We start from the raw sequence: 24,777 nt of genomic DNA, 5'->3' as shown, positions 1-24,777 counted from the left end.
TATATTCTTGTACATAGGGGCAGTATTATAGTAGTTATATTCTTGTACATAGGGAGCAGTATTATAGTAGTTATATTCTTGTATATAGGAGGCAGTATTATAATAGTTATATTCTTGTACATAGGATCAGTATTATGGTAGTTATATTCTTGTACATAGGGGCAGTATTATAGTAGTTATATTCTTTTACATAGGGAGCAGTATTATAGTAGTTATATTCTTGTATATAGGGGCAGTATTATAGTAGTTATATTCTTTTACATAGGGGCAGTATTATAGTAGATATATTCTTGTACATAGGGGTAGTATTATAGTAGTTATATTCTTGTACATAGGGGCAGTATTATAGTAGTTATATTCTTGTATATAGGAGGCAGTATTATAGTAGTTATATTCTTGTACATAGAGGCAGTATTATAGTAGTTATATTGTTGTACATAGGGGCAGTATTATAGTAGTTATATTCTTGTATATAGGAGGCAGTATTATAGTAGTTATATTCTTGTACATAGGGAGCAGTATTATAGTAGTTATATTCTTGTACATAGGGAGCAGTATTATAGTAGTTATATTCTTGTACATAGGGGCAGTATTAGGCTATGTGCCCACGCTAGAATGTCCCTGCGGATTTTTTTGCCTGAAAATCCGCGACTTTCGCGGCAAATCCGCACCCGCGGATTTGCCGCGGATTTACCGCGGATTTGCCGCGGATTTTGATGCAGATTTTTTTTTTTTTTTTCCCCATTCAAAGCCAAAAATCCGCACCAAATCTGCACCAAACAATTGACATGCTGCAGATTTTTCCGGATCAAAATCCGCGGCAAATCCGCCGCGGAAAAATCCGCAGCATGGGCACAGCATTTCCAAAATGCCATTGAAATGGCTTGGAAGTGCTGCTGCTGCAGATTTTCGGCAAATCCGCGGTAAATCCGCGGCAAAATCCGCGGTAAATCCGCGGTAAATCCTGTAGCGTGGGCACATAGCCTTATAGTAGTTATATTCTTGTACATAGGGGCAGTATTATAGTAGTTATATTCTTGTACATAGGGAGCAGTATTATAGTAGTTATATTCTATTACATAGGGGCAGTATTATAGTAGTTATATTCTTGTACATAGGACCAGTATTATAGTAGTTATATTCTTGTACATAGGGGCAGTATTATAGTAGTTATATTCTTGTACATAGGGGGCAGTATTATAGTAGTTATATTCTTGTACATAGGGGCAGTATTATAGTAGTTATATTCTTGTACATAGGGAGCAGTATTATAGTAGTTATATTCTTGTACATAGGGGCAGTATTATAGTAGTTATATTCTTGTACATAGGGAGCAGTATTATAGTAGTTATATTCTTGTACAAAGGGGCAGTATTATAGTAGTTATATTCTTGTACATAGGGGCAGTATTATAGTAGATATATTCTTGTACATAGGGGCAGTATTATAGTAGTTATATTCTTGTACATAGGGAGCAGTATTATAGTAGTTATATTCTATTACATAGGGGCAGTATTATAGTAGTTATATTCTTGTACATAGGACCAGTATTATAGTAGTTATATTCTTGTACATAGGGGCAGTATTATAGTAGTTATATTCTTGTACATAGGGGGCAGTATTATAGTAGTTATATTCTTGTACATAGGGGGCAGTATTATAGTAGTTATATTCTTGTACATAGGGGCAGTATTATAGTAGTTATATTCTTGTACATAGGGAGCAGTATTATAGTAGTTATATTCTTGTACATAGGGGCAGTATTATAGTAGTTATATTCTTGTACATAGGGAGCAGTATTATAGTAGTTATATTCTTGTACAAAGGGGCAGTATTATAGTAGTTATATTCTTGTACATAGGGGCAGTATTATAGTAGATATATTCTTGTACATAGGGGCAGTATTATAGTAGTTATATTCTTGTACATAGGGAGCAGTATTATAGTAGTTATATTCTATTACATAGGGGCAGTATTATAGTAGTTATATTCTTGTACATAGGACCAGTATTATAGTAGTTATATTCTTGTACATAGAGGCAGTATTATAGCAGTTATATTCTTGTACATAGGGGCAGTATTATAGTAGTTATATTCTTGTACATAGGGGCAGTATTATAGTAGTTATATTCTTGTACATAGGGAGCAGTATTATAGTAGTTATATTCTTTTACATAGGGGCAGTATTATAGTAGTTATATTCTTGTACATCGGGGCAGTATTATACTAGGTATATTCTTGTACATAGGGGCAGTATTATAGTAGCTATATTCTTGTACATAGGGGGCAGTATTATAGTAGTTATATTCTTGTACATAGGGGGCAGTATTATAGTAGTTATATTCTTGTACATAGGGGGGGAGCAGTATAATAATTACGATATTACATTTTTCCGAAACTCCAACATTGCTAATACTGGACACAGTAGCAATAATCATAATTCTTGATATTTACTTGATATTTGACAGCTCCATGATAAGACCTTGCACAGTACCGGAAGCATCTTCTGTTCTTCTTGCCTGGTGTCTGTCAACAATGCAAAAAAAAATAAAAATTATATATGTATAGTATAGTATATATGTGTATATATATTATATTATCCAGAGAGTCTACAATAACAAAACCCAAGAGATAAGAGGGTGATAAATCCTGGAGCCCCCCATTACAGGGAGGGACAGAGCACCGCAGACAATGGGGCACAGGGGAAAGTCACAGCGGGGGAGAGAAGGAAACTAAGGAGGTGGGTGTCATAAGGACGTGTATATAATATACCGTATACAGGTGGAGAAATAATAAAAAAATACAAAATTAAAACTTGAAAAGAATTTAAAATAAAAAAGCACACTGGGCATCAGCTTCATCCATGAGAATATATAATTAATTAACCTATTAGGTAAATGTCATCAACATAAAACAAAATACAGACGGCAGCATTGCACTTTTTAGTGGTCACTGCAACTCCCTAAAAAAAGCATTAAAAAGAGATCAAAACGTCGTCTGTTCCCAAAAATGGGTCAATAAAAAGTTACAGGTCAGAAAATAGTGACACAAATTCAAACTTATTTATACTGTAACACCCAGCAGTGCCCGGGACAGTAAGGCCTAAGCCACAAATCTGTGCGAGTGGAGAGCGATAAAACATCACATTCCACTCGCACCAATTCTAGCCTGTGTGTCAGCGCACATGAGCGATGATTTTCTCAGCCCTAATCGGACCGAGAAAACAATCGCAGCATGCTACAACTGTAATGCGAGACTCTTTCTCTCGCACCCATTCAAGTGTAAGGGGTGAGAGAAAAATCACACTACACTCGCAGTACACCGGGGTACTGCGAGTGCAGGGCGAGAATGGCAATAGCCGGCTACGGAGGAGAGAGGGGGAGAAATCCCTCCCGCCCCTCCGCAGAGCCGGCCCTCCTCCCCCAGCTGAGGTCCGCTCGCACAGTCGGACCTCAGTAGCAGGGACACTCGCATGACACTCAGCTCCCGCTGTGTTGCCAGCCAGAGCCGAGTGTCATGCGAGGACCGCACTAGTGCCCCGAGTGGCCCCAGCCTTACAGTTTCTCTCTCCCACTGTTCCTCCCTCCCACTGTTCCTCCCTCCCACTGTTCCTCTCTCCCACTGTTCCTCTCTCCCACTGTTCCTCCCTCTCTCCCACTATTCCTCCCTCTCTCCCACTATTCCTCCCTCCCTCCCACTATTCCTCCCTCCCTCCCACTATTCCTCCCTCCCTCCCACTGTTTCTCTCTCCCTCCCACTGTTTCTCTCTCCCTCCCACTGTTTCTCTCTCCCTCCCACTGTTCCTCCCTCCCTCCCACTATTCCTCCCTCCCTCCCACTGTTTCTCTCTCCCTCCCACTGTTTCTCTCTCCCTCCCACTGTTTCTCTCTCCCTCCCACTGTTTCTCTCTCCCTCCCACTGTTCCTCCCTCCCTCCCACTGTTTCTCTCTTCCTCCCACTGTTTCTCTCTCCCTCCCACTGTTTCTCTCTCCCTCCCACTGTTTCTCTCTCCCTCCCACTGTTCCTCCCTCCCTACCTCCCTCTGTTCCTCTCTCCCTCCCTCCTACTGTTCCTCCCTCCCTACCTCCCACTGTTCCTCCCTCCCTACCTCCCATTGTTCCTCTCTCCCTCCCTCCTACTGTTCCTCCCTCCCTCCTACTGTTCCTCCCTCCCTCCCACTGTTCCTCCCTCCCACTGTTCCTCCCTCCCTCTCACTGTTCCTCCCTCCCTCTCTCCCACTGTTCCTCCCTCTCTCCCACTATTCCTCCCTCCCTCCCTCCCACTGTTTCTCTCTCTCTCCCACTGTTTCTCTCTCCCTCCCACTGTTTCTCTCTCCCTCCCACTGTTTCTCTCTCCCTCCCACTGTTCCTCCCTCCCAGTCCCTACCTCCCACTGTTCCTCTCTCCCTCCCTCCTTCTGTTCCTCCCTCCCTCCTACTGTACCTCCCTCCCTCCTACTGTTCCTCCCTCCCTCCCACTGTTCCTCCCTCCCACTGTTCCTCCCTCCCACTGTTCCTCCCTCCCTCTCTCCCACTGTTCCTCTCTCCCACTGTTCCTCCCTCCCTACCTCCCACTGTTCCTCTCTCTCACTGTTCCTCCCTCCCTCTCTCCCACTCTTCCTCTCTCCCACTGTTCCTCTCTCCCACTGTTCCTCTCTCTCACTGTTCCTCCCTCCCTCTCTCCCACTGTTCCTCCCTCCCTCTCTCCCACTGTTCCTCTCTCCCACTGTTCCTCTCTCCCACTGTTCCTCCCTTCCTCTCTCCCACTGTTCCTCCCTCCCTCTCTCCCACTGTTCCTCCCTTCCTCTTTCCCACTGTTCCTCCCTCTCTCCCGCTGTTCCTCTCACTGTTCCTCCCTCCCTCTCTCCCACTGTTCCTCCCTCCCTCTCTCCCACTGTTCCTCCCTCCCTCTCTCCCACTGTTCCTCTCTCCCACTGTTCCTCTCTCCCACTGTTCCTCTCTCCCACTGTTCCTCCCTTCCTCTCTCCCACTGTTCTTCCCTCTCTCCCACTGTTCCTCTCACTGTTCCTTCCTCCCTCTCTCCCACTGTTCCTCCCTCCCACTCTCCTTCTTGCTCTCTCTCCCCCACTCTTCCTCTCTCCCTCTCATTCCCACTGACTCATCCTCTCATTCCCGCCGACTCATCCTCTCATTCCCTCTGACTCATCCTCTCTCCCACTCTCCCTCTTCCTCTCCCACTGTTCCTCCCTCTTCCTCTCTCCCTCGCATTCCCTCTGACTCTTCCTCTCTCCCCCTCTCGCTTTCTCTCTACCCCATACTCTCTCTCCCACTCTTTCCCTCTCTACCTCTGCCCCCCTCTCTCTCCCCTTCTCTCTCTCTCTCCATCTCTCCACCTATCTCATATTACCTCACACATAAGCTTCTTATACTAACAATGTCCTTCGTTGCCTATAGCAACCAATCTCAGCTACTTGACCTCTAACAAAATAGAAGCAGAGCTGTGATTGGTTGCTATAGGCCACCTGATAAATATCCAGGGTAACTGTCAAAACAGCCAATATATTACCTCAAACATACAAACAGTTCCTGTGTGTGTCTCTCTTTCTTTCTGTGTCTCTTTCTCTGTCCATAATAGGAGTCTATTATAACAGATCCTTTCCCAGCTCCATTGACTTTAATGTAAGCAATTTTCTGGCGATTAACTTTAAAGTGCTGGGTTACACTTTCCCCTCAAAACATAATCTATGACGTTCCCTAAGTCACATGCGGGGTCTGTGCAAAATTCCGTGATTGTAAATGTGACGGTGCGGATTCCTTTAACGGACATACACACATACATACACAAACATAAATACATGCACACATACATACAAACACATACATACATACAAACACATACATACATACATGCACACATACACATATACATACACACACACACACACACAAATACACACACATACATACACACACATGCACACATACATACACAAACACACACACATACATACACAGGCACACATACATACACACACATACATACACACACATACATACATGAACACATACATACAAGCACACATACATACATATACATACATGCACACATACACATATACATACACACACAAATACATGCACACATACATACACATATATACATACATACACATACATACACAAACACACATACATACACAGACACACATACATACACAGACACACATACATTCACACACATGCACACATACATACACACACATACATACATACACACATACATACACACACATGCACACATACATACACATACATACACACATACATACATACACACATACATACACACACGTACATACACATACACACACATGCACACATACATACACAGACATACACACATATGTACATACATACACACATACATACACACACATACATACACATACATACACAAACACACATACATACACAGACACACATACATTCACACACATGCACACATACATACATACACACATACATACATACACACATACATACAGAAACACATACACACATACATACACACATACATACACACATACACACATACATACACACACATGCACACATACATACACACAAATACATACATACATACACACATACACACACATACATACACACACACATACACACATACATACACACATACACACATACACAGCTTTATATATTAGATAAATAAATTTGGTATCACTATGATTGTTACTAGGTCATTGTTACCCCACAATGAATAAATAAAACCCCCAAAATACTATTGCAGAATTGGGGCTTAAAGGGAACCTTTGGGGGATAATAAAAGGTATTTTTTGTGCTATGCAGAGGGAATTGGGGGCTATAAACAGCTTTCTAGAATAATGTAAAAAAAGGCCTCAAAGGTGATGACTGCAATTTATATTGGGAAAATCTGGTTACTGACTCCCTTTAGGATCTGTCATTGTATGAGGACAAGTTTTTTGGGGGATGAATTGTATTTTTTCAATGGGGTACATAGACCAACTCTTAATGAGCCCTCGGAGGTCACACATTTCTGACAAATGGCCTCTCCCTGTGTCATTCTGTTGTAACACTGGTATGGATTCAGGAGACGGACAGAGCAGGACCCCAGGCTGGAGAGGATCCGGGGGCTGGTACCGACAGGATGGATGATCCAGGATAGTCAGGCTCTGGTTCTGGGCCACAGGCAGAACTGGTTCAGGTACAGCCACAGGACATGAACAGAGAATACTGGGAAACGGCACAGAACACGGACACTGGATACAGATGCAGGAAACAGGACAGTACACGAACACGTTACACACACAGTAGTACAGGGCCAGGAACCTTGTTGCAAAGGCACCTCCCTAAGGAGGAGGGTGCCTGAAATACCTAATGCCGCTCAGCGATCGGCTGGAGACCTAACCTAATTGAGCGTACTGCCCTTTTAAGAGGCAAGAGGTACGCACAAGCCTTAAGCGCACTCCTGGGAGATCTGCTGCGCAGCATGCACAGGCTCAAGCAGCGGTGGGGACAGGAGACACGGCGGAAACAGGGCGGCCGGGAAGGTAAGAGCGGCAGCCTCCCTGCCAGGAGGATGAAGCAGGGCAGTACAGAGGCGCCACTTATAAATCAGGTGATTTTGTATTTTTGCTTTTTTGTTTTTCAACCTTTTTTTTTCCAGAATTCATATTTTTTTTATGGGTTCATTGACACAGCCGTATGGCGGCTTTTTTTAGGGGATGACACAAGTTGTAGTTTTGAATGAGATCATTCATTTTACCATAGCGTTTACTGAAAAAAGGAGAAGTGGGATGAAATGGTGAAGAAAAATTACAACTAATCACCACTGGCTTCTCGCTCCCCGCCCTCAGACCGAATGAGCAATCAACAGGAAGTGAGCAGCACCCGCAGCATCACTTCCTGTTGATTTGGTCCAAAGGCGGAGAGACAGAAGAAGCACATTGGCTCAGTGGTTAGCACTGCAGTCTTGAAGCACTGGGGTCCTGGATTCAAACCCCACCAAGGACAACAGCTGCAAGGAGTTATGTTATCGCTGTGTTTGCGTGGGTTTCCTTCAGGTTTTACGGTTTCCTCCCACACTCCAAAGACATGTCCTAGGCTTAGAAAAGGCACCCTTTTCTATGTTGCCACAGATCTGCCCTTTGTTAACCTCTGTTAACCTCTCACTGGCTGGACATAGACACGAGACCCTCATGTCTGTTTGTGATTTGAAGTTGCCTTTAAACCCCTTATCGACTACTGACATAAATGTATGTCATGATCGGGAAGGCTTTACCGCGTTATGACGTACAGTTACGTCTTTATGATAATATCTGGGCTCACATTTATCCTGCGCTCTACAGTGAGCACTTACATTGGGTGTACTAAATCCTCAAAAACTGTGATTTAGACAAAATCTCTCACAGATTTCAGTTTATAACGAGGCAGATCGAGACAGTGTGGATGCCGTCTGCCCTGTCGTCCAGTGGTGTCCATCTTTTTAGGCGTGCACAACAGTGCAATCAGCCACATTTTTATGCATCTGTAGGAAGACGGATATGGGCAAAAAAAGCCCATCTGCCTCATTATAGTGAATGGATCTGTCGCGGGTTCCATCTGAATCATGTAATTGGGAAATTTAGATGGAAACGTAGATGTAAGTCCGCAGGATAAATGTGAACTGAGCCTTAAAAGTGATTCAAAATGTTCTGTACCCTAAAATATGACCAATAAAAGCATCAACTTAACCCACAAAAAAAAGTAACTCTGCTGCCTCATTATAGTGAATGAATCTATTGCGGGTTTCACCTGAATCACATAATTCGGAGATGTAGATGGAAACTATGATGTAAGTGTTCAGCATAGAGCACATGATAAATGTGAACTGATCCAACATGTTTTGTACCAAAATTGCCACCAAATGGCATTCAACTCAACTCACAAAAACACAAGTCCCCACTCAGGTCCATCATGTGTTAACGGAAATATAGGGAAAAGTGACAAGACTCCTTCGAAAAAGAAATTAAGCAAAATCTACTCTCCCAAATCCAAATGCCCCCCTCCCTTCTGAACCCTGCAGTGTGCCTAAATTGCAGTTAGCATCCACATGTTTGGCATTTCTGTAGCAAGGAGAGCCCACTTAACAATTTACAATTTACGGGGACCATGTCTATACACAATGTACAGGCAATACAATGTACAGGCACTACAATGTATGGGCACTACAATATACAGACACTACAATGGCAGATTTGCAATTTTTACTCTGCAATATTCACTGTCTACTTGTTTCTGGAAATCATTCATCTGAAGTCAAAATCGTCACTACACCTCTAGATAAACTCCCAGAGGGGTGTAACTTCTAGTATGAGGTCACTTGAGGGGGGATTCTGCTGTTCTGGCACTTAGGGGCTCTGCATATAAAGCCTGCAAACTACTGTAGGAAAATCTGTGCTCCAAGAGTCAAATAGTGCTCCTTCCCTCCCAAGCAGTTTGGCTAAGCAGTACTGTACATCCACATAAAGTGGGGAAAATAAGTGTTTGACCCTCTGCCGATTTTGCAAAACTAAAGAGCTGTCTAAGGACACCAGTGACAAATTGTAGACTGGCAGAAGGCTGGGATGGGCTACAGGACAATAGGCAAGCAGCCTGGTGAGACGGCAACAACTGTTGGCACAATTATTATAAAATGGAAGAAACACAAGATGACTGTCAATCTTACTCGGTCTGGGGCTCCATGCAAGATCTTGCCTTGTGGGGTAAGGATGATTCTGTGAAAGGTCAGGAATCAGCCCAGAATGACACGGGAGGACCTGGTCAATGACCTGAAGAGAGATGGGACCACAGTCTCAAAGATTACAGTTAGTAACACACTCTGCCATCATGGATTAAAATCCTACGGGACACGCAAGGTCCCCCTGTTGACACCAGCACATGTCCACGTCTGTTTGAAGTTTGCCAATGACCAGAGGGGCATGGGAGAAGGTGATATGAAACCAAAATACAACTTTTTGGTATCAACCCCACTCGCCGTTTTTGGATGAAGAAGGATGAGTGCAACCCCAAGAACACCGTCCCCTGAAGTATGGGGGTGGAAGCATCATACATTGGAGATACTTTTCTGCAAAAGGGACAGGATGACTGCACCGTATTGAAGGTAGGATGGATGGGGTCATGTATCACAAGATTTTGGACAACAATCTCCTTCCCTCAGTAAGAGCATTGAAGATGGGTCTTCCATCATGACAATGACCCCAAACACAGCCAGGGCAACTAAAGAGCGGCTCCATAAGAAGCATTTCTAAGTCCTGGAGTGGTCTAGCTAATCTCCAGACCTGAAACCAGCAAGAAAATCTTTGGCGGGAGCTGAAAATGTTTCCCAGTTACAGCCCCGAAACCTAAAAGATCTGGAGAAGATCTGTATGGAGGAGTGACCTGAAAAATCTGGAGAAGATCTACAGTTAGGTCCAGAAATATTTGGACAGTGACACAATTTTGGCGAGTTGGGCTCTGCATGCCACCACATTGGATTTGAAATGAAACCTCTACAACAGAATTCAAGTGCAGATTGTAACGTTTAATTTGAAGGTTTGAACAAAAATATCTGATAGAAATTGTAGGAATTGGACACATTTCTTTACAAACACTCCACATTTTAGGAGGTCAAAAGTAATTGGACAAATAAACCAAACCCAAACAAAATATTTTTATTTTCAATATTTTGTTGCGAATCCTTTGGAGGCAATCACTGCCTTAAGTCTGGAACCCATGGACATCACCAAACGCTGGGTTTCCTCCTTCTTAATGCTTTGCCAGGCCTTTACAGCCGCAGCCTTCAGGTCTTGCTTGTTTGTGGGTCTTTCCGTCTTAAGTCTGGATTTGAGCAAGTGAAATGCATGCTCAATTGGGTTAAGATCTGGTGATTGACTTGGCCATTGCAGAATGTTCCACTTTTTTGCACTCATGAACTCCTGGGTAGCTTTGGCTGTATGCTTGGGGTCATTGTCCATCTGTACTATGAAGCGCCGTCCGATCAACTTTGCGGCATTTGGCTGAATCTGGGCTGAAAGTATATCCCGGTACACTTCAGAATTCATCCGGCTACTCTTGTCTGCTGTTATGTCATCAATAAACACAAGTGACCCAGTGCCATTGAAAGCCATGCATGCCCATGCCATCACGTTGCCTCCACCATGTTTTACAGAGGATGTGGTGTGCCTTGGATCATGTGCCGTTCCCTTTCTTCTCCAAACTTTTTTCTTCCCATCATTCTGGTACAGGTTGATCTTTGTCTCATCTGTCCATAGAATACTTTTCCAGAACTGAGCTGGCTTCATGAGGTGTTTTTCAGCAAATTTAACTCTGGCCTGTCTATTTTTGGAATTGATGAATGGTTTGCATCTAGATGTGAACCCTTTGTATTTACTTTCATGGAGTCTTCTCTTTACTGTTGACTTAGAGACAGATACACCTACTTCACTGAGAGTGTTCTGGACTTCAGTTGATGTTGTGAACGGGTTCTTCTTCACCAAAGAAAGTATGCGGCGATCATCCACCACTGTTGTCATCCGTGGACGCCCAGGCCTTTTTGAGTTCCCAAGCTCACCAGTCAATTCCTTTTTTCTCAGAATGTACCCGACTGTTGATTTTGCTACTCCAAGCATGTCTGCTATCTCTCTGATGGATTTTTTCTTTTTTTTCAGCCTCAGGATGTTCTGCTTCACCTCAATTGAGAGTTCCTTAGACCACATGTTGTCTGGTCACAGCAACAGCTTCCAAATGCAAAACCACACACCTGTAATCAACCCCAGACCTTTTAACTACTTCATTGATTACAGGTTAGCGAGGGAGACGCCTTCAGAGTTAATTGCAGCCCTTAGAGTCCCTTGTCCAATTACTTTTGGTCCCTTGAAAAAGAGGAGGCTATGCATTACAGAGCTATGATTCCTAAACCCTTTCTCCGATTTGGATGTGAAAACTCTCATATTGCAGCTGGGAGTGTGCACTTTCAGCCCATATTATATATATAATTGTATTTCTGAACATGTTTTTGTAAACAGCTAAAATAACAAAACTTGTGTCACTGTCCAAATATTTCTGGACCTAACTGTATATGGAGCGGTGAATTGAAAGATCTGAAGAAGATCTGTATGGAGGAGTGACCTGAAAGGTCTGGAGAAGATCTGTATGGAGGAGTGACCTGAAAGATCTGGAGATGATCTGTATGGAGGAGTGACCTGAAAGATCTGGAGAAGGTCTGTAGGGAGGAGTGACCTGAAAGATCTGGAGATGATCTGTATGGAGGAGTGACCTGAAAGATCTGGAGAAGGTCTGTAGGGAGGAGTGACCTGAAAGGTCTGGAGATGATCTGTATGGAGGGGTGACCTAAAAGGTCTGGAGAAGGTCTGTATGGTGGAGTGACCTGAACGATCTGGAAAAGATCTGTATGGAGGAGTGACCTAAAAGGTCTGGAGAAGATCTGTATGGAGGAGTGACCTGGAAGATCTGGAGAAGATCTGTATGGAGGAGTGACCTAAAAGATCTGGAGAAGATCTGTATGGAGGAGTGACCTAAAAGATCTGGAGAAGATCTGTATGGAGAAGTCGCCGAAATCCCTGCTGCACTGTGTGCAAACTTGGTCAAGAACGACCGGAAACGTCCGACCTCTGTAACTGCAAACAAAGGTTTCTACCAAATATTAAGTTCAGTTTATCTAGTGTATCAAATACTTATTTCATGCAATAAAATGCAAATTAATTCATTAATAATCATACAATCAGATTTTCTGGATTTTTCTTTATTCTGTCTGTCACAGTTGGTGACCTACAAATAAAAATTACAGCCCTCTCCATTCTTTGTAGGTGGGAAAACTGCAAAATCGGAAGAGGATCAAATACTTATTTTACTCATTTTATGGGGTATTGCCACGTTCAGGAGATATTATATAACACATTATGGGGCCAATTTTACCTACTACCCAATCTGGCACTAAATTTGGTCTCTTCTTTGGCTTAAAGATTAACTAGGACTAATCCCTTGTTGACTTGAAGGCCACTTCTAATCAGGTCTAGCTACTGCACAATTTCCCTATCTGGGGATACCGGTGCCCAGGAACCTAGGAGAATATTAAATCCTGAATATCCTTCCTCCCCTATTATTTATTCAGGCTAAGATAACCTTATTGTTATCCCTCCTCCTACAGACACGGTACATGTAAACACTTATAGACTCACCTCTTTTATCTGTTGGCACCATAGGGCCAGGATTCGGCATTGGACACAGGGAGAGGCTGCAATATACTACTGGGCAGCCCGGCTTTCTCATCTGTGTCGTTAGGGGTAGAGAATACATTGAGCTCTCTTCTGCAAATCCTCATTCCCTACCCCGAGAGCTCTGAAATCCCCTACGTATTGCTTTGCTCTTCTACAAGGACCCTACGAGTCTCCGCTCAATAACCGGTCCTCTGGCCCTTATGGTCTGGTCTGCAGCACGGAGGTTGCGTTGGTCCCCTCCCCACCTTGGCATAATAACTCTCACTGAATTGTCAAAAATGGAATGGGGTCACACCAGGGGGCACACGATCCACGTACCCGATGAACCAACATGTTGTTGCCGATCACGTGATACCCGGCAGGTTTCCACAGGTCGATATTCGGGAACGAGAGCCCTTATGAATGTTGGTTCGCCGAGTCTCCCACTAGCAGGAACGGAGAGGTTGGGGACACAAATCTGGGACTTTTACTCACCCCCTCACACCCTGCGCCGATGCAGCCTCCTCTGGTAGACTCGGTGGTGAAGCAACGGCCTGCAGGGTCTCCAGACGGCGCTCACTGATGTGGTTCTCATCAATCTGGAAGTACAAAGTCCAATATTTAGCAGAGAGATGGTCAGGACACAAGCTGCTATCACCACGTATGTAAACCGTGGGGGTGGGATGTTATTATTATGGTACTTCAGTCCCCTGCACAGTCTCCTTATACCCTTTAGTCTCCTGCAGTCTCCTTATTCTCGTTAGTCCCCGGCACAGTCTCCTTATTCTCGTTAGTCCCCCGCACAGTCTCCTTATTCTCGTTAGTCCCCCGCAAAGTCTCCTTATTCTCGTTAGTCCCCCGCACAGTCTCCTTATTCTCGTTAGTCCCCCGCACAGTCTCCTTATTCTCGTTAGTCCCCCGCACAGTCTCCTTATTCTCGTTAGTGCCCCACACAGTCTCCTTATTCTCGTTAGTCTCTCACACAGTCTCCTTACTCTCTTTAATCCAACGAACAGTCTCCTTATTCTCTTTAGTCCCCCGCACAGTCTCCTTATTCTCGTTAGTGCCCCGCACAGTCTCCTTATTCTCGTTAGTCTCTCACACAGTCTCCTTACTCTCTTTAATCCAACGAACAGTCTCCTTATTCTCGTTAGTCCCCCGCAGTCTCCTTATTCTCGTTAGTCTCTCACACAGTCTCCTTACTTTCTTTAATCCAACGAACAGTCTCCTTATTCTCGTTAGTCCCCGCACAGTCTCCTTATTCTTGTTAGTCCCCCGCACAGTCTCCTTATTGTCGTTAGTCCCCCGCACAGTCTCCTTATTGTCGTTAGTCCCCCACACAGTCTCCTTATTCTCGTTAGTCCCCCGCACAGTCTCCTCATTCTCTTTAGTCCCCCGCACAGTCTACTCATTCTCTTTAGTCCCCCTCATAGTCTCCTTATTCTCGTTAGTCCCCCGCACAGTCTCCTTATTCTCTTTAGTCCCCCGCACAGTCTCCTCATTCTCTTTAGTCCCCCGCACAGTCTCCTCATTCTCGTTAGTCCCCCGCACAGTCTCCTTATTCTCGTTAGTCCCCCGCACAGTCTCCTTATTCTCTTTAGTCCCCCGCACATTCTCCTTATTCTCGTTAGTCCCCCGAACAGTCTCCTCATTCTCTTTAGTCCCCCGCACAGTCTCCTCATTCTCTTTAGTCCCCCGCACAGTCTCCTAATTCTCGTTAGTCCCCCGCAGTCTCCTTATTCTCGTTAGTCCCCCTCATAGTCTCCTTATTCTCGTTAGTCCCCCTCAGTCTCCTTATTCTCGTTAGTCCCCCGCACAGTCTCCTTATTCTCGTTAGTCCCCCTCATAGTCTCCTTATTCTCGTTAGTCCCCCGCACAGTCTCCTTATTCTCGTTAGTCCCCCGAACAGTCTCCTCATTCTCTTTAGTCCCCCGCACAGTCTCCTCATTCTCTTTAGTCCCCCGCACAGTCTCCTCATTCTCGTTAGTCCCCCGCACAGTCTCCTTATTTTTTTTAGTCCCCCTCATAGTCTCCTTATTCTCGTTAGTCCCCCGTACATTCTCCTTATTCTCGTTAGTCCCCCGCACAGTCTCCTCATTCTCTTTAGTCCCCCGCACAGTCTCCTTATTCTCGTTAGTCCCCCGCACAGTCTCCTTATTCTCGTTAGTCCCCCGCACAGTCTCCTTATTCTCGTTAGTCCCCCGCACAGTCTCCTTATTCTCGTTAGTCCACCGCACAGTCTCCTTATTCTCGTTAGTCTCCCGCACAGTCTCCTTATTCTCGTTAGTCCCCCGCACAGTCTCCTTGCTCTCAGGATGTGCTGCCGACTAATGAAGATTTAGAGGCTGCAGAAAAGATGCAATCAGCGTATGTCCGTTTAAAAGCAATGTTCATTCGGTCGATAATTGACCCGGGCAGAGGGGCCATAGACAGATGAAGCTAAAAAGGCCACAACTTGGTACATCATACATAAGGCCGGCCCTAGATATTAGGAGGGGTCATTACGTAGCATTTCTATGCACTGGTGTGGAATATTGGTGCAAATCAGAGACAAACTTGAAAGGGATGGTCCGATACCTACAATGGCCCTTATAAAAATCTTTCAGCCCTAACCATTTTTGTAATTTGCTTTATTATAAAATCCCCTACATCTTTTTTTTTGTTTACTTTTTGTGACGTTTTGTTTGAGGGGAGTCTCAGATGGGTTGTTACATGAGGATGGTCGAGCAGTCTATTCCTTGCAACTCTTGTCACCCTTCCCCATCAGAAGCCAGCGCTGCAGTCACTTCCGCCTGATGATTTGTTTATAGGGAAAGAAACGTCGGGGATTGTGACGGTGGCGACAATAATGTGACTGCGGCTACTGAAGCTGAGGTCACTTTTCCATTACCGCTACTGAAACAGGACGTCATCGGAGGACAGCAGTGACAGGTGCTGCGGTAAGTGATGTCCTGTTTCGGGGGTGATGATGGACACTGTGGGAAAGTGAGTGCATCCCCAGCCTCCTTGGGAAAGTGAGTACAGCCCCAGCCTCCGTGGGAAAGTGAGTGCAGCCCCAGCCTCTTTGGGAAAGTGAGTGCAGCCCCAGCCTCTGTGGGAAAGTGAGTGCAGCCCCAGCCTCCGTGGGAAAGTGAGTGCAGCCCCAGCCTCCGTGGGAAAGTGAGTGCAGCCCCAGCCTCCTTGGGAAAGTGAGTGCAGCCCCAGTCTCCTTGGGAAAGTGAGTGCAGCCCCAGCCTCCGTGGGAAAGTGAGTGCAGCCCCAGCCTCCGTGGGAAAGTGAGTGCAGCCCCAGCCTCCTTGGGAAAGTGAGTGCAGCCCCAGTCTCCTTGGGAAAGTGAGTGCAGCCCCAGCCTCCGTGGGAAAGTGAGTGCAGCCCCAGCCTCCGTGGGAAAGTGAGTGCAGCCCCAGCCTCCTTGGGAAAGTGAGTGCAGCTCCAGCCTCCTTGGGAAAGTGAGTGCAGCCCCAGCCTCCTGCAATGTTCCATCAGAGCCTGTCCTCAAACGAAACGTCACATGAAGTAAAGCTGAAAAAAACAGATATAGGGAATAACTGTATAAGGAGAATAGTAGGGACTATTATAATAAAGCCAATTACAAAAGTGGTTAAGGCTTAAAGATAGATAGTTATTAAAGGCTTTGTAGGTATCGGAACCTTTTAAATCCCAGAAGAGTCTGGGAGAAGAACGTATAACAATCTGAGACAGGCACAGAGCAGGGATGAAAGTATCGCATGGATTTATGAGCCCCCCCAGACCTCACAGCCTCGGACTGGACCCCAATCAGTGGACAAGAAACCTTTCACCCTCCTTATCTCTGATCTGCACCAATATTTACGGCCACAGCTGTGTCCCCCCTTCCCACGCTGATCGTTCTGCATCCTTGGTTTTATTACTGCTCTGTTCTATGTCCTGTTGGGTAGAATTGTGTGATCTTATGTTATATGGAGCCTGATGGTGGGACCTGAGGAGCCCGGGCAGTTTGCTAACATATCAATGAGTATAGATAGAACTCCTTTATGGATCTGTGTACAAACATCCTTAAGACCACCCTGCACGCTGAGGATCATCTGATATATATGGGGACCCCCTGAGCTTCCCGATCCAAGATAATGGGTCTGACGGTGGCTTTCTCCCCTCTCCATGGTCGGGAACACTTGAACGTACGGTTGGGTTCAGAGACGGGGGGTGTCTCTGAGCTAAGAACCCAAGGGCGGGGGGGCCTATATATTTTATATAGTGCAAATTTTCGCCGGCCATATATTTGATTATTTGGAATTTGCATGCAGAAAATGGAAATATTTGCAGGGATGCTCCAGGCAGGATGGATGCACTGTTACGCGTAGCGCAGGGACGGGGCAATTATTCCTCTTGGTGTCTTTTTGGAGTTTTTGAGTGAACCAGAACGTACCTTTCCGGGCTCATACAGACTCTCCTCCATGGCTCCCAGCAGCTGGCTATCCAGCAGGTCCAAGCTGACAGTCGGCCCTCTCGGACCCTCATCCGGGGCGTCACTTTGCTGTGACGGGATGACTTCTTCGTCGCGGTGGTGCAGAGTTTGCTGAGCGCAGGTCACTTCTGGAGACATTATGACTTCTGGATCTTCGCGATGTCCCACTTCTTCTCCTCCTCTCTCTTCTATCCCACGGAAAACCAGTAGGTCTGACTGGGAGATCACGGACTGTAACTGAGAGGTGATTACTGGAATAATGGGAGAAATGGACAAACCTGGGGTTTCATTAAGGGGCTGAGATTTTTGAGATACTTGTAAGTTGGAGTTTGGTTCTTCTCGGATGGCTGAGACGTTTTGGTCCATACAATTGTCAGAGGCCTCCCCAGACTCCCAGCCATTACTCATCATACGCTGCCCATCCATGAACATGACAGAGTGATGGTCCCCAGTGACATCTATGGTCTCTGTTATACCGGTGGCCGTCACATCTGTGCCATTAGGGCACTGGACGGTGCTTGGAGCCTCTTCTGTGGCCGTGGGGATGAGGTTCCCAGTGATCCCAGCACGGACTGGTTCTATGTTCTCAGTATTGGTCTTCTCTACCATTACGGCATCATTGTGCTCCCCCTGGTGGCAGGCTGTGAGTACCGCAGGGCTAGGCACTCCAGGACTAGCTGCATGCTGCTGATCGTCACTGGGACCCTAAAATACATGAAGAAATTAATTAAAAAACTAAAATTGTTTGTCTTATGCTAAATAGTAGAGGACAGATTGTCCTGTGGACAGACTGTGCAGGAAGTGACATCACTGCTCCAGGCGTGATGAGGTCACTGACAGCTCTAGGCTTCTGCTTCACCTTGGGGCCTATCTACCATGTCAGAAGACGTACAGGAGGGCATATACTGAGCTTCTCTTCTCAGTACACTTATATAATACATAGGGATACTTGCCCGGCAGGGTCTCGTCTCTTCCACCTCCTCCAGCTTTCCATCTTGGTCTTCTTCCTTCCCACAGATCTCCGCAGGTTCCTCACTCTTGAGGTCAGTCTGTCCTGGTGCCATCTCATCCACTTCCTTCGGCTTTCCATCTTGGTCTTCTTCCTTCCCACAGATCGCCGCAGGTTCCTTGCTCTTGAGGTCAGTCTGTCCTGGTGCCATCTCATCCACTTCCTCCAGCTTTCCATCTTGGTCTTCTTCCTTCCCACAGATCGCCGCAGGTTCCTCGCTCTTGAGGTCAGTCTGTCCTGGTGCCATCTCATCCACTTCCTCCAGCTTTCCATCTTGGTCTTCTTCCTTCCCACAGATCGCCGCAGGTTCCTCGCTCTTGAGGTCAGTCTGTCCTAATCCAATCTCTTCCATCTCCTCCAGCTTTCCATCTTGGTCTTCTTCCTTCCCACAGATCTCGTCAGGCTCCTCGCTCCTGAGGTCAGTCTGTCCTGGTCCAATCTCATCCACCTCCTCCAGCTTTCCATCTTGGTCTTCTTCCTTCCCACAGATCTCCTCGCTCTTGAGGTCAGGCTGCGAGGAGATCCGTCCTGGAGACATGGCGCTGCTGTTCGATGCATTCTTGGAAGAGGAACCGGTATCTGAAGAGCAGAAATACAAAAATGAACAAAGACGATTAAAGGGAATATATATAGTATATTGACTAATGTGACACCACTAAAGGGGAACTCTGCCTTTACATTGCCTATTAAAGCTCCTTCTCACTGTATGATGTCTATATCTGTCATGGAGCAGGAATGGAGAGAGCTCAGGAGCTGATCCCCAAGCGCCAGCTGCACTATACAGCCAGCATTCACCACTATCAGCAATGACCGAGGCAGGGTCTGATCACTGCTGTGCCACTGTCAATCATTGACAGTGGTGATCTTAAATTTTCAATACCACTCTTCTTTATAAACTGCTCCAGGTCTCTCGTATGTGAAGACGTCTTCTCTCAAATGCAATTTTAAGATCTTTAAACAGGTGTCAGTAGGGTTTACATCCGGACTCATCGTTGACCCTCCAGATCTCTCCAGAGCTTTGTTTCCATCTATTTCTGGGGGCTTCTTGAAGTTTGTTTGGGTCATTGTCATGCTGGAAGTCCCATGACCTAGGACACAATCCCAGCTTTCTGGCACTGGGCATTACATTGCCACCCAAAGTCCATGGGTAATCTTCAGATTTCATGAGGTCTTGTACACAGTCTGGCCTCCCAGTGCAGGAGGCAGCAAAACAACCCAAAACATCTCTGACCTCCACCGTGTGTGACTGTAGGTGCTGTGTTCTTTTCTTTGTAGGCCTCATTCCGTTTTTAGTAAACAGTAGAATGATGCACTTTACCCAAAAGCTCTTTTTTGGTCTCATTTGTCCACAAGACACCTTCCAGGAAGGATTTTGGTTCCTCATGTACTTTTTGACATACTGCAGTCTGGCTTTTTCTGTCTCTGTGTCAGCAGTGGAGTCCTCCTGGGTCTCCAGCATTTAATTTCATTCACATGTGGACAGATAATTGATGCTGACATTGATGCACCCTGAGCCTGCAAGACAGCTAGAATTTCTTTGGACCTTGATTGGGCGGCTTATGCACCATCTGAACTATCCTTCGTTATAACCTTTCATCATTTTTTTCTCTGACGTCCACATCCAGGGAGATTAGCTACAGTATCATGGGATGTAAACTTCTTGATTATGTTGTGCACAGTGGACAAAGGAATATCAAGATCTCTGGGATGGACTTGTAACCTTGAGATTGCTGATATTTTTCTGCCATTTTAGTTCTCCTGACCACAGACAGTTCTCTTCTCGCTTAGTGTGGCACACACAGACAAACAATACAAAAATTGAATGAACTTCTCCCATTATTATCTGGTTTCAGGTGTGATTTTCATATTGCCCACACCTGTAATTTGCACAGGTAAGTTTTTAAGGAGCATCAAATGCTTGAAACAAAGTTTACACACAATTTTGGAAAACTGCCAACAATTTTGTTAGGCCCATTTTTGCCTTTTTTACTGCAGTTTTTTGTGTTGTTCTAATAGACACAAAGGAAATAAGCATGTGTATAACAAAACATGTGTAACTGCAATCATTTTCTGGGGGAAAACACTTCATTTCCTGGAACAATTTCAAGGGTGCCAACACTTTCAGCCATGACTGTATAAGGAGACAGATTATGGACGGCTTTGTAGGTCAGTGTTAGCAGTTTGAACTGGATACATTGGAGAATTGGGAGGTAATGAAAGGGTTTGCAGAGGAGAGAAGTGAAGGAGTAGCGAAGAGTAAGGTGGATCAGTTGGGCGGCAGAGTTGAGGACGCACTGGAGAGGTGTGAGAGTGTCAGCAGGGAGGCTACAGAAGAGGATGTTGCAATAGTCAAGGCGGGAGAGGATGAGGGCATCACTCTGGGATTCTGGACGTCTGGGCCAGAGCGGTAGATCTGAGCATCATCAGGGTATGGGTGGTACTGGAAGCCATGGGACTTTCTAAGTTGTCACAGGCCAAAAGGTATAGCTAGAGAAGAGTAGGAGTCCCAAGACAGAGCCTTGAGGGACACCAAGAGCGAGGGCGGGATGAGAGGTAGTGTGAGAATGAAGGATGCTAAATGTGAGGTATGAGGAGATCCAGGAGAGGGCAAGGTCTGTGATACTGAGGGAAAAGAGGATCTCTAGCAGGAGGGAGTGGTTAAAGTGGTTGTCCACTATTAGAACACCACCTTAGGAGTCCGTGTTTCCCCTAGGTAAAATAATGAAGCCTATACTCACCTCCCATACCGGCGACTTTTCAGCAGTGCCGCAATTTGTATTGCCAGCGCTTGCGTGGGATTGTGATATGATGTGAGCCCAACGTCCTAAAAGCGCCGGCTTCTGTCTTCCCACTTTCGGCTACACTCACTTCCTATTGATTGCTCGTTTGGTCCGAAGGCGGGGAGTCAGAAGCTGGTGCTGATTGGACACGGGGCGCGTGTGATGTCACAGCCCCATGTGAGCCCAGACACCGAAAATCCCAACGCCGCTTGAAGGGTGCCGGTATGGGAGGCAGGTATACACTTCATTATTTTACCTGGGGGAAACAGAATCAGGAGGGGTTGTCCTAGTAGTGGACAATCCCTTTAACCGTGTCAGGAGCAGAGGACAGGTCTAGAAGGAGGATCGTACACATAAATACAGTGCAGACCAAAAGTTTGGATACACCTTCTCATTCAAAGAGTTTTCTTTATTTTCATGACTCTGAAAATTGTAAATTCCCATTGAAGGCATCAAAACTATGAATTATCACATGTGGAATGAAATGCGTAACAAAAAAGTGTGAAACAACTGAAAATATGTCTTATATTCTAGGATCTTCACAGTAGTCGCCTTTTGCTTTCATTACTGCTTTGCACACTCTTGGCATTCTCTTGATGAGCTTCAAGATGTAGTCACCGGAAATGGTCTTCTAACAGTCTTGAAGGAGTTCCCAGAGATGCTTAGCACTTGTTGGCCCTTTTGCCTTCACTCTGCGGTCCAGCTCACCCCAAACCATCTCGATTGGGTTCAGGTCTGGTGACTGTGGAGACCAGGTCATCTGGCGTAGCACCCCATCACTCTCCTTCTTAGGCTGCTTTCACACATCCGGTTTTTGCTGTGCGGCACAATCCGGCGCTTTGCAGAAAAAACGCAACCGTTTTATTTTGCCACCGGTTGCGTTTTTTCCGCATAGACTTTCATTAGCGCCGGATTGTGCCGCATGGCCTTGCGTTCCGTCCGGATTTTGCCGGATGCAGCATATTTAGCCCATGCGGCGGCCGGATGGAACGTTGCCTGGCACGTTTTTTTGTCCGTCGAAAAACACTGCATCGCGCCGCATCCGGCCGATGCGGCGTAATTTCCCATGCATGCCAATGGACGCCGCATCCGGCGTCCTGCAGCAAAAAACGCACCTGGCCGCCACATGCGGGTTTTTGCACTGCGCATGATCAGTAGTCAGCCGCAACCGGCAAAAACCGGACCGCATGTAAAAACTTATGCAAAGGATGCGGTTGTTTTGCCGCATCCGTTGCATAGGTTTTAGAGCCGGATCGGGCCGCTCTGCAAACACCGGGTGTGAAAGCAGCCTTAGTCAAATAGCCCTTACACAGCCTGGAGGTGTGTTTGGGGTCATTGTCCTGTTGAAAAATAAATGATGGTCCAACTAAACGCAAACCGGATGGAATAGCACGCCGCTGCAAGATGCTGTGGTAGCCATGCTGGTTCTGTATGCCTTCAATTTTGAATAAATCCCCAACAGTGTCACCAGGAAAGCACCCCCCACACCATCACACCTCCTCCACCATGCTTCACGGTGGGAACCAGTCATGTAGAGTCCATCCGTTCACCTTTTCTGCATCAAAGACACGGTGGTTGGATCCAAAGATCTCAAATTAGGACTCATCAGAGCAAAGCACAGATTTCCATTGGTCTAATGTCCATTCCTTGTGTTCTTTAGCCCAAACAAGTCTTTTCTGCTTGTTGCCTGTCCTTAGCAGTGGTTTCCTAGCAGCTATTTTACCATGAAGACCTGCTGCACAAAGTCTCCTCTTAACAGTTGTTCTAGAGATGTGTCTGCTGCTAGAACTCTGTGTGGCAGTGACCTGGTCTCTAATCTGTGCTGCTGTTAACCTGCGATTTCTGATGCTGGTGACTCGGATAAACTTATCCTCCGCAGCAGAGGTGTCTTCCTTTCCTGGGGCGGTCCTTATGTGAGCCAGTTTCTTTGTAGGGTTTAATGGTTTTTGCCACTGCACTTGGGGACACTTTCAAAGTTTTCCCAATTTTTCGGACTGACTGACCTTCATTTCTTAAAGTAATAATGGCCACTCGTTTTTCTTTACTTAGCTTCTTTTTTCTTGTCATAATAGAAAGTCTAAGGGTATGTGCCCACGCTGCGGAAAATGCGCGGATTTTGCCGCGGATTTCTCGCGGAAAAGCCGCGGATTTTCCGAAAATCTGCAGCACAGCTACTCCCCAGCCATTTCTATGGCATTTGGGAAATGCTGTGTCCACGCCGCGGATTTTTCTGCAACGCAAATCATGCGGATTTTCGTGCGGAAAAATCTGCAACATGTCAATTATTGTTGCGGATTTTCGTCCGGATTTTGGCTATAAAATTGAAAAAAAAAAGCAAAATCCGCGGCAATTCCGCGGTAAACCGCACCTATGAAAAGGTGAGGATTTTGCGGGAAAGCTGCGGATTTTGATGCAGAAAAGTCCGCAGATACATAGTCCCGTGGGCACATAGCCTAACAGTCTATTCAGTAGGACTATCAGCTGTGTATCCACCAGACTTCTGCACAACACAGCAAATGGTCCCAACCCCATTTATAAGGCAAGAAATCCCACTTATTAAACCTGACAGGGCACACCTGTGAAGTGAAAACCATTTCCGGTGACTACCTCTTGAAGCTCATCAAGAGAATGCCAAGAGTGTGCAAAGCAGTAATCAAAGCAAAAGGTGGCTACTTTGAAGAACCTAGAATATAAGACATATTTCCAGTTGTTTCACACTTTTTTTTGTTAAGTATTTCATTCTACATGTGATAATTCATAGTTTTGATGCCTTCAATGTGAATCTACAATTTTCAGTCATGAAAATAAAGAAAACTCATTGAATGAGGTGTGTCCAAACTTTTGGTCTGCACTGTATATATATATATTTATATGCCTCTCCATTTCCATAATGTCCGGTATGCTTCATGACATTATATGTGAATATGAAAGGTGTCAGTGAAGACATCTGGACTCGGGGAGACGTCTTTCTGGAGGTTGTGGGCAATGTTGGGATGTGGATATTTGGCCCCTGACGTCCCTGCAGTCGCCGTGCACCGGGGGTAATAACGGGCAGCACAAAACGCAGGGCGAGAAGTCGCAGCCTCACTTTTCTCCTTCCTTTTCCTCTTCATTGCTTCATACACCTAAAAGAAAAAAAATAATATGAATAGTAAATTATTATAACATCCAACTTCTTCCACTGCCAAAATATTATAACTGGGAGCTGTGGGCGGGGGGACCCCCTCGAGATTTGCCAGAGATCCGCTACATAAATACTCAGGACCCCAGGCACGCAGGGCCCCTAGCTCAGCACTCTGGGCTCTCAGCTCA

At 45.7% G+C, this 24,777-nt stretch overlaps 1 protein-coding gene across 2 annotated transcripts in view; it reads right to left on the bottom strand.

Moving 5' to 3' along the window:
- The window catches only part of BRME1 (break repair meiotic recombinase recruitment factor 1), a 28,685-nt gene that overhangs the window by 1,795 nt on the left and 2,113 nt on the right, over positions 1 to 24,777 (bottom strand). For both annotated transcript variants that reach the window (XM_075346650.1, XM_075346651.1), the window contains exons 2-6: positions 24,554 to 24,590; positions 18,630 to 19,264; positions 17,638 to 18,381; positions 13,728 to 13,831; positions 2,455 to 2,526 (exon numbers count right to left, since the gene is read on the bottom strand). In XM_075346650.1, the coding sequence (XP_075202765.1) occupies positions 2,455 to 2,526; positions 13,728 to 13,831; positions 17,638 to 18,381; positions 18,630 to 19,264; positions 24,554 to 24,578 (1,580 nt within the window). In that variant the 5' untranslated portion in view covers positions 24,579 to 24,590. The remainder of the gene's footprint in view (positions 1 to 2,454; positions 2,527 to 13,727; positions 13,832 to 17,637; positions 18,382 to 18,629; positions 19,265 to 24,553; positions 24,591 to 24,777) is intronic.

This window comes from Anomaloglossus baeobatrachus, chromosome 4, assembly GCF_048569485.1.
Source record: "Anomaloglossus baeobatrachus isolate aAnoBae1 chromosome 4, aAnoBae1.hap1, whole genome shotgun sequence".
In the NCBI taxonomy this organism is placed as follows: Eukaryota; Metazoa; Chordata; class Amphibia; order Anura; family Aromobatidae; genus Anomaloglossus; species Anomaloglossus baeobatrachus.
The sequence above is the reverse complement of the archived record's forward strand: the minus strand, read 5'-3'. Positions and strand labels throughout refer to the sequence as shown.